Source organism: Lepeophtheirus salmonis, chromosome 12, assembly GCF_016086655.4.
Source record: "Lepeophtheirus salmonis chromosome 12, UVic_Lsal_1.4, whole genome shotgun sequence".
Classification (NCBI taxonomy): Eukaryota; Metazoa; Arthropoda; class Copepoda; order Siphonostomatoida; family Caligidae; genus Lepeophtheirus; species Lepeophtheirus salmonis.
In genome coordinates, this window is record NC_052142.2 from 7,258,491 (window position 1) to 7,272,128 (window position 13,638).

At 29.7% G+C, this 13,638-nt stretch overlaps 1 protein-coding gene and 1 long non-coding RNA gene across 8 annotated transcripts in view; one reads left to right on the forward strand and one right to left on the reverse strand.

Annotated features, from left to right (window-relative positions):
* LOC121126635 (glutamate receptor ionotropic, kainate 2) overlaps nucleotides 1-13,638 on the forward strand; it is a 53,562-nt gene that overhangs the window by 21,049 nt on the left and 18,875 nt on the right. The window contains exons 1-9 of one of the 7 annotated variants that reach the window (XM_071891960.1): nucleotides 5,395-5,767; nucleotides 7,300-7,415; nucleotides 7,466-7,547; nucleotides 7,604-7,836; nucleotides 7,890-7,958; nucleotides 8,021-8,165; nucleotides 8,223-8,320; nucleotides 8,374-8,586; nucleotides 8,641-8,719. In XM_071891960.1, coding sequence (XP_071748061.1) covers nucleotides 5,726-5,767; nucleotides 7,300-7,415; nucleotides 7,466-7,547; nucleotides 7,604-7,836; nucleotides 7,890-7,958; nucleotides 8,021-8,165; nucleotides 8,223-8,320; nucleotides 8,374-8,586; nucleotides 8,641-8,719 — 1,077 coding nt within the window. In that variant the 5' untranslated portion in view covers nucleotides 5,395-5,725. Of the gene's footprint in view, nucleotides 1-5,394; nucleotides 5,768-7,299; nucleotides 7,416-7,465; nucleotides 7,548-7,603; nucleotides 7,837-7,889; nucleotides 7,959-8,020; nucleotides 8,166-8,222; nucleotides 8,321-8,373; nucleotides 8,720-13,638 lie in introns of those variants that run through there. The other 6 variants (XM_040721941.2, XM_071891958.1, XM_040721942.2 and 3 more) reach the window with 6 other exon arrangements.
* LOC139906696 (uncharacterized) lies at nucleotides 5,821-6,869 on the reverse strand. Its single transcript, XR_011782439.1, has 2 exons — nucleotides 6,116-6,869; nucleotides 5,821-6,053 (listed from the first exon to the last, which is right to left on the reverse strand). It is a non-coding gene; the product is annotated as an uncharacterized lncRNA (long non-coding RNA).

The following is a 13,638-nucleotide window of genomic DNA, read 5'->3' on the forward strand; positions in this document are numbered from 1 at the left end:
TACAAAAGACTGATAAGCACCGGCCTAGGACTTAAAATTTTTATTAGGACTGCATTGATATGACTGCATTCTTCTTCTTGTTTGTTTAGACCGATTTAACATAACCTAATAGTAGTCGATTTGAGAACCTTCACTATCATTGAAAAAGTGAAAAACGATATTAGACCCCTAAGATCATCCCTAAACAAATAGATGGAAAGTAGGATTCTTTCCCATATATATAAAAAAGTGAGTAATGCATTTTCCGTATTAGTATATTTCTGACAGAGTTATGAGGTATGGGTTTATAATATTGGGAATTTGGAAATCCCAAAACGTTTATAGATCACTCTTCCTCACAGCTGGTTTTGTCGGGAATACTTGCAAAATTGTAGTTTCTATTTCTATTTTCACTACTATATTCTTGGTGCTTGTATTATTCAAAAAAAAAAAAAAAAAATGTAAAAATCAAAATCTTAATTTTTTTTCATCCAATATACTCCCTGTGATTTGTTGAATAATGGAATAAGAGTGATCATCATTTTGAAAATTAACAGGAACATTTTCAACAATAATTTTTTCAGAGCCACTGATTACAATTATACGAAATCTATTTATTGATTTTACAACATTAGGATGAGATTTAGGATATATTTAATTTTGATAAAAAGTTTTCAAGGCAATCCTGATTTAGATAAGAGGTCAGCCCATAAGAAAGCCGCATTTCATTTTTTAAGTCTTTATACAGAGCCATTTCGTTGAAATAATAATGCCTTTTTAGTATGGCATTACGATAGATTACTTCCATAGGATAATTTCGTTATTGTATTTCCTTTTAATTTGTTTCATTTTTCCTACCACATTTATCTTTGAAAGTAGAATTCCACTTTGCTCCTCATAATTAATCTCATAACCACACCCTAAAGTTTTATTATAGGTCTAGAATCGTTCAAGACTTCAAACCTTTTATCTACAACTTCGATCAAATCAGCAAATTTCTGTTTTGATTGATCCTCCTCATTTAAAAGTCAAATTGTACTAGGTGTTGTATGACTAAATAAATCAGCGGCTGGCCAAACCTGAGGTATCGCATTTCCAACTACATTTAAATAATCATAAGTTAATTAATGGCATATTTGAAGCTCCTCATTATGCTTATCTAATATTTTTTAATTATCTCGATTAAAATATGAGTTCCTTCCTCTAATTGGAAGTCCTCATCAATGAAATTATTTCTCAATAATTGAGGTACATCAGCAAACGCATATACAAGTTTATTTTTGTTGAATGGATTGGAAAAGTATGTTTTATCTGAAGATAATCCTAATTCTGTCCTAAAGTGAATATTTTTGAGTAACATATCAGAAATCATTCCAATAATACAATTGCATTATTTTCCAATTCAAAAATAACATTGAAAAGTAGCTCTTTTGTAACTAGACAATCACAGACGAAAAAAATGGGTTGCTTCCAAGGACTTATCAATCCACGAATAAATATAACCTGAGTTCGAGAGATAAAATAAGAGTAGTATTAATTATCTGCGAAAAATATAATAATTGTGTCAAAATAGTTTCAATATAAATTTTCATGATATTTGGAAAAATTATCGGATTTTTTTCAAATAGTAGACGATTGAATTTATAACTTATTTCGGTAAAAATAATTTAATTTTTAAATTGTGGTAAAAAATATATTTTTCTAACTGATGGGAATATCATATATATACAAAGGGGTATACCAAATAAATGATTATAAATGTAAAAGCAAGAAACTGTTTCCTCGCGTTTTTCAATATATGTCATGAAAGGATAACTGTTTTGTTGGTTATGTAAATGTTCAGGCGTTGATGGATGAATCACACTGTTATACAATGAATCCCTGGAGTTCTTTGACATCATCATGGATAGATAAACCGAATGTAGCTTGAACCATGATGCTATATTAATGTATAAATTCACTTGTAGAATACTAAAACAAAGTCAGTTGGGTTATTTAATTTATAGAATGACCTCTGATAGCTTAGGACAACTTTGGAATTGATTATTTCTTACCGGTGATATGTCAAAAAAGAATGGTTGAGAGATGAAATACATATTTTGGAAATGTTGATACGGCCCACAATTTTATTTCACGAAAATAAGAGATTGAGTTCTTTAGTCAGGATATCTTCTCTTCAGTTAGTTCCAAGGACGTTTGAACGGAGGTTTCTACTAATTTAAGCTCAACAACATCAGGAACAACAGCCGGTGCAAAATAATTGGGAATTGGAGCTGTTTCTTCATTTACCTTCAAAATGGAATCGACCAAATCCTTTATTTTCTTCTTTGCTTCCCTTTGCTCCCTTTCGCTTGGAGTCGGTAGAGGTTTTTCTCCAGGTACAATTTTTTTGGAAGGAATAGCATTCATTTTCTTTTTAAAGACGAACCCAATAGTTTATTCCTTAAATCTCTCTCACAGTTGTTTTCCTCAAAATGATTTTCACAAATTCTGGGTGTCTTTCCAAGACACCCAGAATTTGAAAGAAGACACTTTCGAAGGCAGGCTCTTTCCCAAATCTTTTGACTTAAGTAATCCTTAGGGAAATCGTGGTAAAACACATTATTAGGTGAACGACAAATGGTAAGCGAACAAAACCAAGTTTTATTGCGGGACTCAATCCCCAGTCACTATATAAATAGTGGTAAACTAGGAAAATCTATGAATTTAATTTTATAGTAATTGATTACCAATTACTATTAAAACGATGAGTAAACAGTGTTATATTTAAATATTATGAACACTTCACATCGACTCTGACATCATAAAAACAATCGTTCGATATGGGTTAACCAACGGTCAGTACTGTACAACAATTTGAAAAGTAGCACTGGCCCGATGTATGTTATTTACATACCTACTATTTCTAGTTACCTTGATAAAACCTATTAAGTAATTCTTACAATATTTGCAAGGAATACAATAATTTATGTTGATAATATTAATACACGTGTAATGATTCTTCTTCCATAATACATTTACTCTCATATTCAATATGAGGTTATAGACAAGTTATATTTACGCAACCATAGAAAAAGTAATATAAATTGGAATGTATCAATTTTAGTCTTCCATTTTTTTTCTTTTGTCTAGTATAGGGAAAATCTTTTGAAGCTACGAGCTTGACTTATCAGAAGTTGCAATCCAGTCATTAATTACAGCTCGTTCTCTCTTATGATGAAAATAAATTTATTAGCAGTGAAAGTTGCTTGGGTTTGTTATTTTCTGTTGTAAAGTCTTGCATAAGTTTGAAGCTTCCTTAAATCTCTTTTCCTACAGAACATATCCTTCTTAATATTAACAGTCATATTGATTTCAATAGATAATAGAGAAAATTCTAAAAGGTATGTAGGCTTAAATCATTGAAATCAATGAGATATTCCTTAGGAGTAAAATACTATCAAAGACGAAATCACAATGCTGTAAGTGATGTGAGCAAATTCTTGAATACTCAGAAGGTCATTTGTCTAAAAATAACTCTTAGTCCAGAATTTTCGGAGTATTTATAATGGGGGAACGAATGTAGTTAGCTTGAGAGATTCGTTGATTCAGTATCATAACCAGAAAAGCACTAATCCTCCTATAGAACTGTATTTTTTTGGTGTGTGAGTCTTTCAAATGCTTATTATTCCTTGGTATCTACAGTTAATGTTCTATGTTAGGTCATAAAAATTGAAATATGAGTTAAATAATAAAGGTGCAGCCTACTATTTTCGCCTCTCCTTATTATTATGGTCTTAAACCCCTTAATCAATGAGATTAGCAAAACAATTTTAAAGGTTTGGAAGTTGGAAAATCAGTAAATAAAGTAGACGTTTACTCTAATGATTTGATAACAATCTACTCCAGTCACTTTGAGGAGATAAATGTATCAATTAAACAACACCCAGAAAATAATACAGGATAACAGGAATGATTCTGGTCAGAGATTATTTTTCAAAAAAAACTAAGGTAATGTCTAATGTCAACTGTGATTATATATTAGTTCACATAAAAGAGGTTCCTCTGATGAAAATACTTAAAACGATCATTCTTCTTTACAGCAGTGGTGCAGTAGAAAATCAAAAAAATATCGAACCAATCATAATGTTCAACTTTGGAGGGGAAAAATATTGTGGTGAGGATCTATATATGAAAATATTGAATTGACAGGAACCCATCACCGAAAACGAAAGATTGACATATCTATCAGACACTTCAATTAAGAGAATGATAAATTTATAGGCAAAATCTTCATCAAGGATATTTTTTTTTTCTTCAAAAATGAGATTTTGGAATAATTGGCTAGATAATTTTGAAAAAGATAGTGATAAAAAAGACAAACAGGACCGAGGGCTGTTTTTATAATTTTTTAGCAGGGTAAAGAATAACAAATTTAGATATTTACTAGTTGAGATAGGGACAATACAACACTTTTTGAATCAAAACAAAAGAAGAAGAAACTAGACTTCGCTAATATGCTTCTTTTTTTTTTTTTTTTTTTTTTTGGTTATATTTTAGATTTTAAGTAGGATTTCACCTCCACATTGTATGTGATGGTCTAATAATAAGATGAAATATTAATGTACTATGGTACAAAAAAAAGCCCCAAAAAACCGAGCAGGCGTTCTTAAAATTGTTAGCCAATTTGTTTATTTACGTTATCGATAAACAAAAGTATTTATAGCGTATTGTATGCTTATAAGTGTAGAGGGATATTCGTGGGAGCCTTGCAAGGAAGGTTCACTATTTATTGTGTCTCAAAATTAGCATATTTTTTATGAAATTTTCTTAGGTATGGTTTTTACACACATCACAATTTAAACACGTTTTACATCCATAGTTATTTCCTTTTTCATAAGCCGACCCCCATATAAGGTACATATATTGCATTACAAGAAATTTCATAAGCGGGAGAGTTATGATTAGGGTAGTTGGAATTGTGTTTTGCGCAAGCACGCCCTCTAATACAACTTCAACTATCTGGTTCCTCTGTTTTCTTTCGGACATAAACAAACCTATATTCGTAAATCACACTTGATGGCCGATGGGTAATTTCGAAAATACTTATAAGATATCTCAATTATGATTTTTTATACATTACAACTTATCTGAAAATTTACTACATATAAAATCTTTCCTTCACCAAAATATAGCTTTACTTGGTACTACTTAATCAAAATAATATTATCCAGAAAATGTCTTAATGTTAGTTATAATTTATTGTATGATACAAATAGTATTAAATGTTAATTATCATAATATAAAACTTTGGTATGTAAGTATAGAGAAAAACAATTGAGATTATTTCATGATGTAAATAAAATATGTGAAGTATATAATAATGGAGAATAGTAGAAGTGGCAAAGAATAATCAAAATAGTCTAAATGATTTAGTATTAAAGGGTGTGAACGCAAATACAAAGTCATGTGTATTCCATTTGACATTGAAGAAGTCAAAGCTGAAGGAGATCGTGAAACAAGAGCCAAGAAAGATTTTGTAGACAGTGTGGTTTCCAATTTCCTCCTAAGAATAGGAAAGTTTGCCTTGCAAAAAGTGTCGAATGCACAAGATGTGGTAAGAGAGGCCACTATGCAAAAATATGTGGGTGTCTAAAAGAAAGCTCTATTTCGATCATCAACTCTATTCAAAAATTTGAACTGAATAAATTACCCATCGATGTATTGAACGTCCATGGAAATTACTTCAAAAATAGAATAGCTACATATGGCAGTGGGTGCAATTGTATCTGTCGCGGGATCAAGAGTTGTAAGTATATATCGATTCCAACCCAATTAAAAGAATATCGTTTAGAATATATCTTTTAACTTAAATTATTTATTTATTTACATATGAAGGAAGAGGGATTGTTGAAAATTATTAATATATAACTTCCCTATCAATAACTTTATAAATGTTTATATTTTGTAAATTTATGCAAGACAAAATATATTGTTAGTTAGAGAACATCAAACCCATTATTACAGGAAGTGTACTCGTAACTTCTTAGTGACCACTGACTATAAAGGATGAATATATAACTTTGGCACGATATCTAAAGAATAGAAATGAAGCAATTAAGTAACAAATTATTTGAAAAATATCATTAATATTTACATGTGGACAATTAAATGATAACGAAACATTCATTCCATTTGGTGATCAACAATTCTATCAATTTTTTAGTACTTAGTTTGGATCTCCTTTTTGTATTGATGACATTCATCATACTAAAGACTCTCAGCATCAAAATTGACAATATTTTTGTATACAAGGTTGTCACTTGTTGAGAGTTCCTATAGTTTTGTTTAGCCAGGATTCTTTTGAAGCACTGCTTTTAACTTGGTCTTGAATGGTTCATCTTTCAAATCTTGAGTCAGATTTTCTACTATGGTTAGGCTGGTATAAAGAGGTTCCTCAGGAACAGTTATTGCCAAAGGTATTTTACGAAATTTTTCCTTTATCAATACGACTTCTTCTCTTAAGAAATCATTATTAATTACTTCTTGTGCTCTTCTGGTTGCTGCCAAATCTTCATCAATGCTGTTTAAATATTCTCTGAATACGTCGAAGTGATGAGAGTAGTACTCCAGTGCTTTTGACCCAAGTTCCTTATCTTATTATAGTTGGTCATGGAGGAGGAGAATTTCGGACGAAACAGTAAATACTCTCTTTGGGATTATCCAGAACATTTAAAGGGATGTTACACGAGGCAAATAACTTTGCAACGTGCAAATTGAGCTATGAACCATTTAATTCTCCTTCGTCTCCTTGAACCTTGTGTTACTTGAAGACTTTTAAGTTGTTGATGTGATGGGAGGTTTTTGAGGGGCGGATTACTTGCCCTAAAGAACGAGATGGGCACGAGAAACTGTAAAAACGGCAAGACATACTTTTATTTTCCAAATCATAATTCCACACATCAGTACCTCCATTGTTAGAAATACCATAAAAAGGTACGTTTTCTTCGGCATGATGATGATGCACGTGAGAGAGCATTAAGGGGAAGTTGCTTTGCTGATGATTAGTACAATACTGAGGAAAATTTGTAAAGATGATACAAGCGTACCAACGTGTTTATTCCTTTTTTTATATAATCTCTTTCAACAAATTTGTTCTTTTTCAACGATTCTAACAACCCTAGTTATGAGTTATCAAAGAATGAAATACAACGTTGGTGTGCCATGAACTGAGATAATTTATCTTTATCTAAACAATAATAGATACTTAACAAATTTAATATTGGATAACTGAATTATAATACTTTTGAAAACATTAAAATACCCATTTTTTATATATAGGTATGTGAACTGTTAGATAATGGTATAGTAAGCTTATTTGGACCAACAGATTTATTACTTGGATCCCATATACAAAATCTTTGTGATGCACTGGATATACCACATTTAGAAGCAAGGTTGATGTTAAAATTACCTCTTATTATCCATTAAAATTTATTAATTCTAGTAGGATGGACATAGAAGATTCCTTTAAAGAGTTCAGTATAAATCTTCATCCATCGCAAGATGTTATGAATAAAGCATATAAAGTTTGTAAAAAAGTCAAAACATTTCATAATAATAATGTGCTTTGTTATTTTTGTAGGATTTAATGGTATTCTTAAATTGGACCAATGCCGCCATATTATATGAAGATGACTTTGGTTTAGTACGCCTTCAAGATTTAGTTCGTTCAAGTACACAATCTCGAAAACTAGATTTATATATTCGTCAAACTAATCCAACTAATTATAGAAATGTTTTAAAAGAAATTAAAAAAAAAAGAATTTTCAATATTGTTATAGATACAGATTCAAAAAATATTCAATATCTTTTTAGGTAATTTAAAAAGTTCATTACGGGTAAAATATATTTAAAAAATTAATTTTCAGAGTTATATTACAATTACAAATGAATAACCAAAAGTATCACTATACATTCACATCCTTTGATGTAGAAACGTAAGTATATTTCCAATTCATGAATATAATTTAAATTTATGATTTTCAATATAATTATACAGATTTGATTTAGAAGATTTTAAATACAATCATGTAAATTTAACAAGTTTTCGACTTGTTGATCCAGAGTCGATAAGAGCTAAAAAAGTATTTGATGAAATGGTAGCTCTGAGTCCAATAAGACGATCAATTCTAAATTCAACTAATGTGATGATACATTCAAATATATTAATTAAAAAGTTATATTATCAAACAATTTTTCAGATTATCTTAACAGAACCTGCATTAATATATGATTCCGTTATGGCTTTTGCCAAAGGCTTGGAAAATGTATCAGCACTTGGATCACTTATTTCAATGCCGTAAGTTTAAAATTTAAAATATCATAGTAGTTACAGTAATTTATTTCAAATAGGAAAATATCTTGTAATGACGAACTTCCTTGGGAAGGTGGATCCATTCTCTTCAACTATATATCTTCTGTTAAATTTTACGGACTAACCGGACCTATAAGATTTTTAGAAGCGAAGAGAAGTGGTCTAAAAATGGATCTCCTCAAATTAAAAGCAGGAAAAATGACCAAAGTAGGGGAATGGAAACAGGAAATCGGACTAAACATAACTGATATGTATGCATTTGTGCAAGGAAGACCTCCAAATATTACACTTAAAGTTCTATCTAGAATAGAGCGCCCGTTTGTTATGTTTAAAAAGACAAAAGAAGGATGGAACAATAAATGGCAAGGAAATGATAGATTTGAGGTTTCTGATATTATTTTTCAAAAAAGCCTGTTACCACATACTTAAAGTTTGAATTTTTCCAAACTGTTCCCAGGACATAATTTTTAGGAATCTCAATACTTTTAGGTACAAAATAAAATATTACTTCGTTGAAAAAAAATGAAGTCTTTCACAAAAAGTTAACTGTTTATAGAAATAAATAGTGGAAACACGTCATTGGCTGACATCAAGGTTAATAGAAATACAAGGTTAGACCATGTAATCGGGCTTGCAAGACTTTTCAATCTGATGTATTGTACCGACTGCTGGGCATGCCAGGCAACTTTTGACAAACACGTAACGCCTCTTGGTCTATGAGGTCACTATTGAAAGAATTTTCAATTTAATGTATCGTCAAGGTTGATAATCCTGTAGAGAAAAACGCGTACAAGGAGAAGAGGGGGAGAAAGTCTTATGGTGTCATTGTTTAAAATACTGATGTGATTATAAGCATTTATTATGATTTTTGAGGGTATAACAAAAGTATTTATTAGCGAAGGCTTATGAAGATATATTACGTATAATTGACTTATACGTTTTTTATCCGTTACAGTAAATTTGAAAACGTCACAGTCCATAAAATTGTAATTCATTATGAACCATATTCTCAGTATAATAACTAATGAAACGACAAAGTAAAGTATTCCGAAACATATTTGAAGTTCCAAATTTAAAAAAGAAGGCTTAAATTAAGTATAATATATATACTAAAAATAAACCATCATTTATTTATGTTAAATATACAAAATTAAACAATCAGAAACATATAACTAATAGCAAAAATAAATTATAAATACAGAATATTGAAATAATAAATTGATCCAAATAATATTTTCTGGGTCTGATATCGGAATTCAGTTAAATATGTCATAACTTTAGGTTGCAAAACACAAACCAGACGTGGAGTTTAATCAAAAAGATAATACACTTTTTGCTTAATGCAGAAGTTGCTATATATAATTGTGGACATGATAGATATATCTCTACTGATGAGATCTAAATAATTATTAATAATAAAGTAAATGTCAAAGTCATAATTAGACAATAAATGTACTGATAAAAAAAATGTTGGAATTAAATCCATCGTAAACATTTAGACCAAAAGCTAATTATCTGTAATGTCCGGCGATATTACTCCTTATTAAGAGCATCGAAAAATATTTTTCCCGCGTTATTTATTCAAAAATAACAACATACTGTTATCATGAAGGATAAACACAATTGCTAATTATAATACGACACCTAATGCAATTACCTCACTGTTGTGACCATTTAAGCAGTTGATTTTGCCTATTATGAGTTTTCTGAATACCATTTCTTGGAGCTTATCAGCCATAGCTAATCCTTAAGTGATAAAAAAGTAATATTTATTGCTATGTAATACTGGAATGCCTAATGACCATACCCAAGTCTTTAAGTGAAGAAACTAGTGTCAAACAACCTAGTTGCGAACCATCCAAAGCTACTACCCCCGTTGTTGTAACCATTTAAACAGTTGTTTTTGCCTTTTATGAGTTTTCTGAATACCATTTCTTGGAGCTTATCAATCATAACTTACCCTTAAGTTATAAAAAAGTAATATTTATGGACTATGTAATATTGGAAAACCTAATGATCAAACACAGGTCTTTAAGGGAAGAAACTAGTGTCAGACAAACAAGTTGCGAACCATCCAAAACTACTACCCCCGTTGATGTGACCATTTAAGCAGTTGTTTTTGCCATTTAATGAGTTGTGTATTATAATTCTTGATAATTTTGGCTAAAATAGTATCATATTTTATGGTTAGATTTAAAAAAAATGAATACTTACTGTCAGATTGTACAAAATTCAGAGTTCCATTTCTAAATTAGTAAATATTTTATACTTTTTACTGATAACTTTGGTCGTAAGATTATTTCAACTTCACAATTTACTATGAGGGTATTTCTATAAATGACATCATTACCAACATCCTCCATTAATTTAATGATGGTTCCTCGGGAAGGGATGGGTTTACCCATGTATTTCTCCATAAACTTTTTAAACGTTGGATGATTAGTAATGCATAAGGGTATTTTACAAGCATTAAGCATCTTTTTGAGATCAAAGTTAAAGTCTGACTTGATGTATTCATAGTTAACTTGATTTTATAGGTGAATATCCATACTCTTGACATGAGATGAGGATAATGAGTGGTGTGTAATTCTAGAAAGGGGACTAAAGGCACATTTATATCGACAAATCTGACAAACCATCTGTTTCTCATCCGGTAAGTATTTTCCAAATTCCTGGGCCCCCATTTTCATAAATCCAGACAGAAGGCGATGTTATTTTAAGCATTTTATTCAGTTCTCTATTTACTATCAGTATTTAATATTATATTAATATTGAATAATAAAGACAGGAATTGATAAGGTTCTTCATAGAGGAAGATGTGTATTATTTTAGTCAATAGACAATAATGCCATAGGTATTTCTTCCCTTCTCCTCGCACGCCGCTTTTGTATCATTACCAAAATAATCAATCTTATGTATCGTACCGACTGCTAGACAAAAAAATAGATTTTGACAAACACGCAACCACTCATCTACTTTGACGTCATTATTATTAGGGTGGTGGAAGTGAAACATGAGTCGTACATGCATTATGGTACAGCATTTTTTTTCTATTAACCTTGGCTGACATTTCACCAAATCATATATCATTTGATAACCGCCTAACAGAAGAACATTTCGTTCATCACCCAAATGCTTAATATTTAACCAAAAAAAAAAAAATTGATTTTGCAGATTAAAATATTGAGAGTTTTAAAAATTATCCTCTTTAACAGTTTTGAAGTCTTATAATTTTATGTCGATATATTTATGTTTAAAGTTACCTTTATTTTTATTCTATGTTTCTATAAATACAGCCAAATCCAAATAAATGGTTAATTGCTATTAAAATAGCTTTTTCTTCAGAACAATTTTTTTACTTATATAAAACTCTTTGAATAAAAATATCTTTTTTAATTACCATATATATATCATAGATATTTTATCTATAAAATTAGAAAAATTTCAAGATATATATTTAAATTTTTAGCTGTTTTTTGTTCTATCCGTACTATGGATAGAGTTGAAAAAATATAACCTATAACAAGTGCAAGACTTTTTATATTCTCAACCGAACCATTGTTTATTTTTATCAATGCTGTTATCATTATTAGGGATGTGAATTTTGTTTAAATTGCGATAAGCTTAAAAACTACAGCTGAGAGAGTGTCATAAAAATATGCCATCTTTGGGAGAGGAAATATGAGCAGACGGACATAACTATTAACTACTTTTTACATCATATGAGAAAATATCAAAAAATTTGGCTGTTAAAGAATAATTTAATTGATTGCAAGAAAATACAGTTGGAGTTATGTCTCAAGATAAGCTAGAATCTTTTTTCTATGCTCTATTTGGGACTCTCTACTATCTTTATTTGACGAGTTTCCCTTTTATGTAGCTGACCACTCTAAGAAGATTCAGACATCAGTTCTCACAGAGACACTACCATGTACTTCCTGTATGGAGATACCGTTGGAAGATTTTTTTTTTTTTTTGTAAACGAATTTTCCCAACTGAAATGGAATTTTTTTTATATTTTTATGTTGTATATTTATATAAGATCTCAAAATCTTACGCACGCATAAGTTCAAAATTTTTAAAATGATGTGTTCAAGCTCAAACTAATTATCAGACTTAAGTTGAAGATAGTGCACAATACCTTGTATTAACATGTCCCCTACGAGAGAGGTTCCCAAACTTTTTGACTCAAGGCACACAAAAAGACAAATAAAAATTTCTTGACATTCCTATTTTAATTAAACCAATTATTTGGATTATTATACGGTATAGCAAATAATGTATGAGTCCCACAAATCGTACGGCACACTTGAACTTGCCTCAAGACAAACTGTTTGAGAAATACTACACATTAGCACTTACTATTATCATATTTGCATGTGGTAAAGTGAATAATATCAACTATGGATTTTTTCTATTTAAAATATAATTTTAGATCTTTAAGTTTTATTTATTATTGTTCCTCCTTTCTCTTCATTTTTGGAAATAAATAATGTTTATAAATTTCAAGAAATTAATTGCAATCACAAACAGTTGTCACATTCAAAAAATGAGAGCCACTCATTTTTATTTGGGCGGGAGTGCCCTCATTTCTTTAAAAAACGGATGTAGCTTTTCTATATTTCTATATGATAGCCAAAATTTCTTCACATAAATAATAAGATGGTCAATATATGTGATATTTAGGACAAGCGATCAACAAGAAATTGTAATTCTGTCCTTTTGGAAATGGAACTTAAGTATTCATAACTTATTACTCCGTCTATTTATCAAAAATAATAAGTTATGAAATAGCCATGACGTATCAAGTCAGAGGAGGGAATTAGCAGCTGACAACCAAATACACAGGGTATGTTTTGTGTTAGCTAGCTAACTCCGTGTTACTTATTTTTCAAAAAATTTGAATGAGAGTAACATAATCGTTGGATTTAAATGTTGTTATTGTACAAATTTGGTTGTATTAGAGAAAATTTTATAAAAAAAGTTCAGAGACATAAAAGGATTTGTCATTAAACAATTTGAACATTTCCATTTTTTGAAATTTTATTTCAAATTGAACCTATTTATTTATTAAAATTTATTACATTAGGAATAATTATATATATATATTCATGTATAGAAGAAATCATAAAAGTGACATTCTTTTGATATAAGAATTCTTTAAAAAAAAAAACTTTTTCAAATTTTCATTATTAATCTGTGCCAGTGTTTATTTCTACTATGTTAAGAATAAATTTGAAAATGATGTTTTGTGACTAAATAAAGTCTTTTTAATAACAAATAATTTTCATGAATAAGTTGAT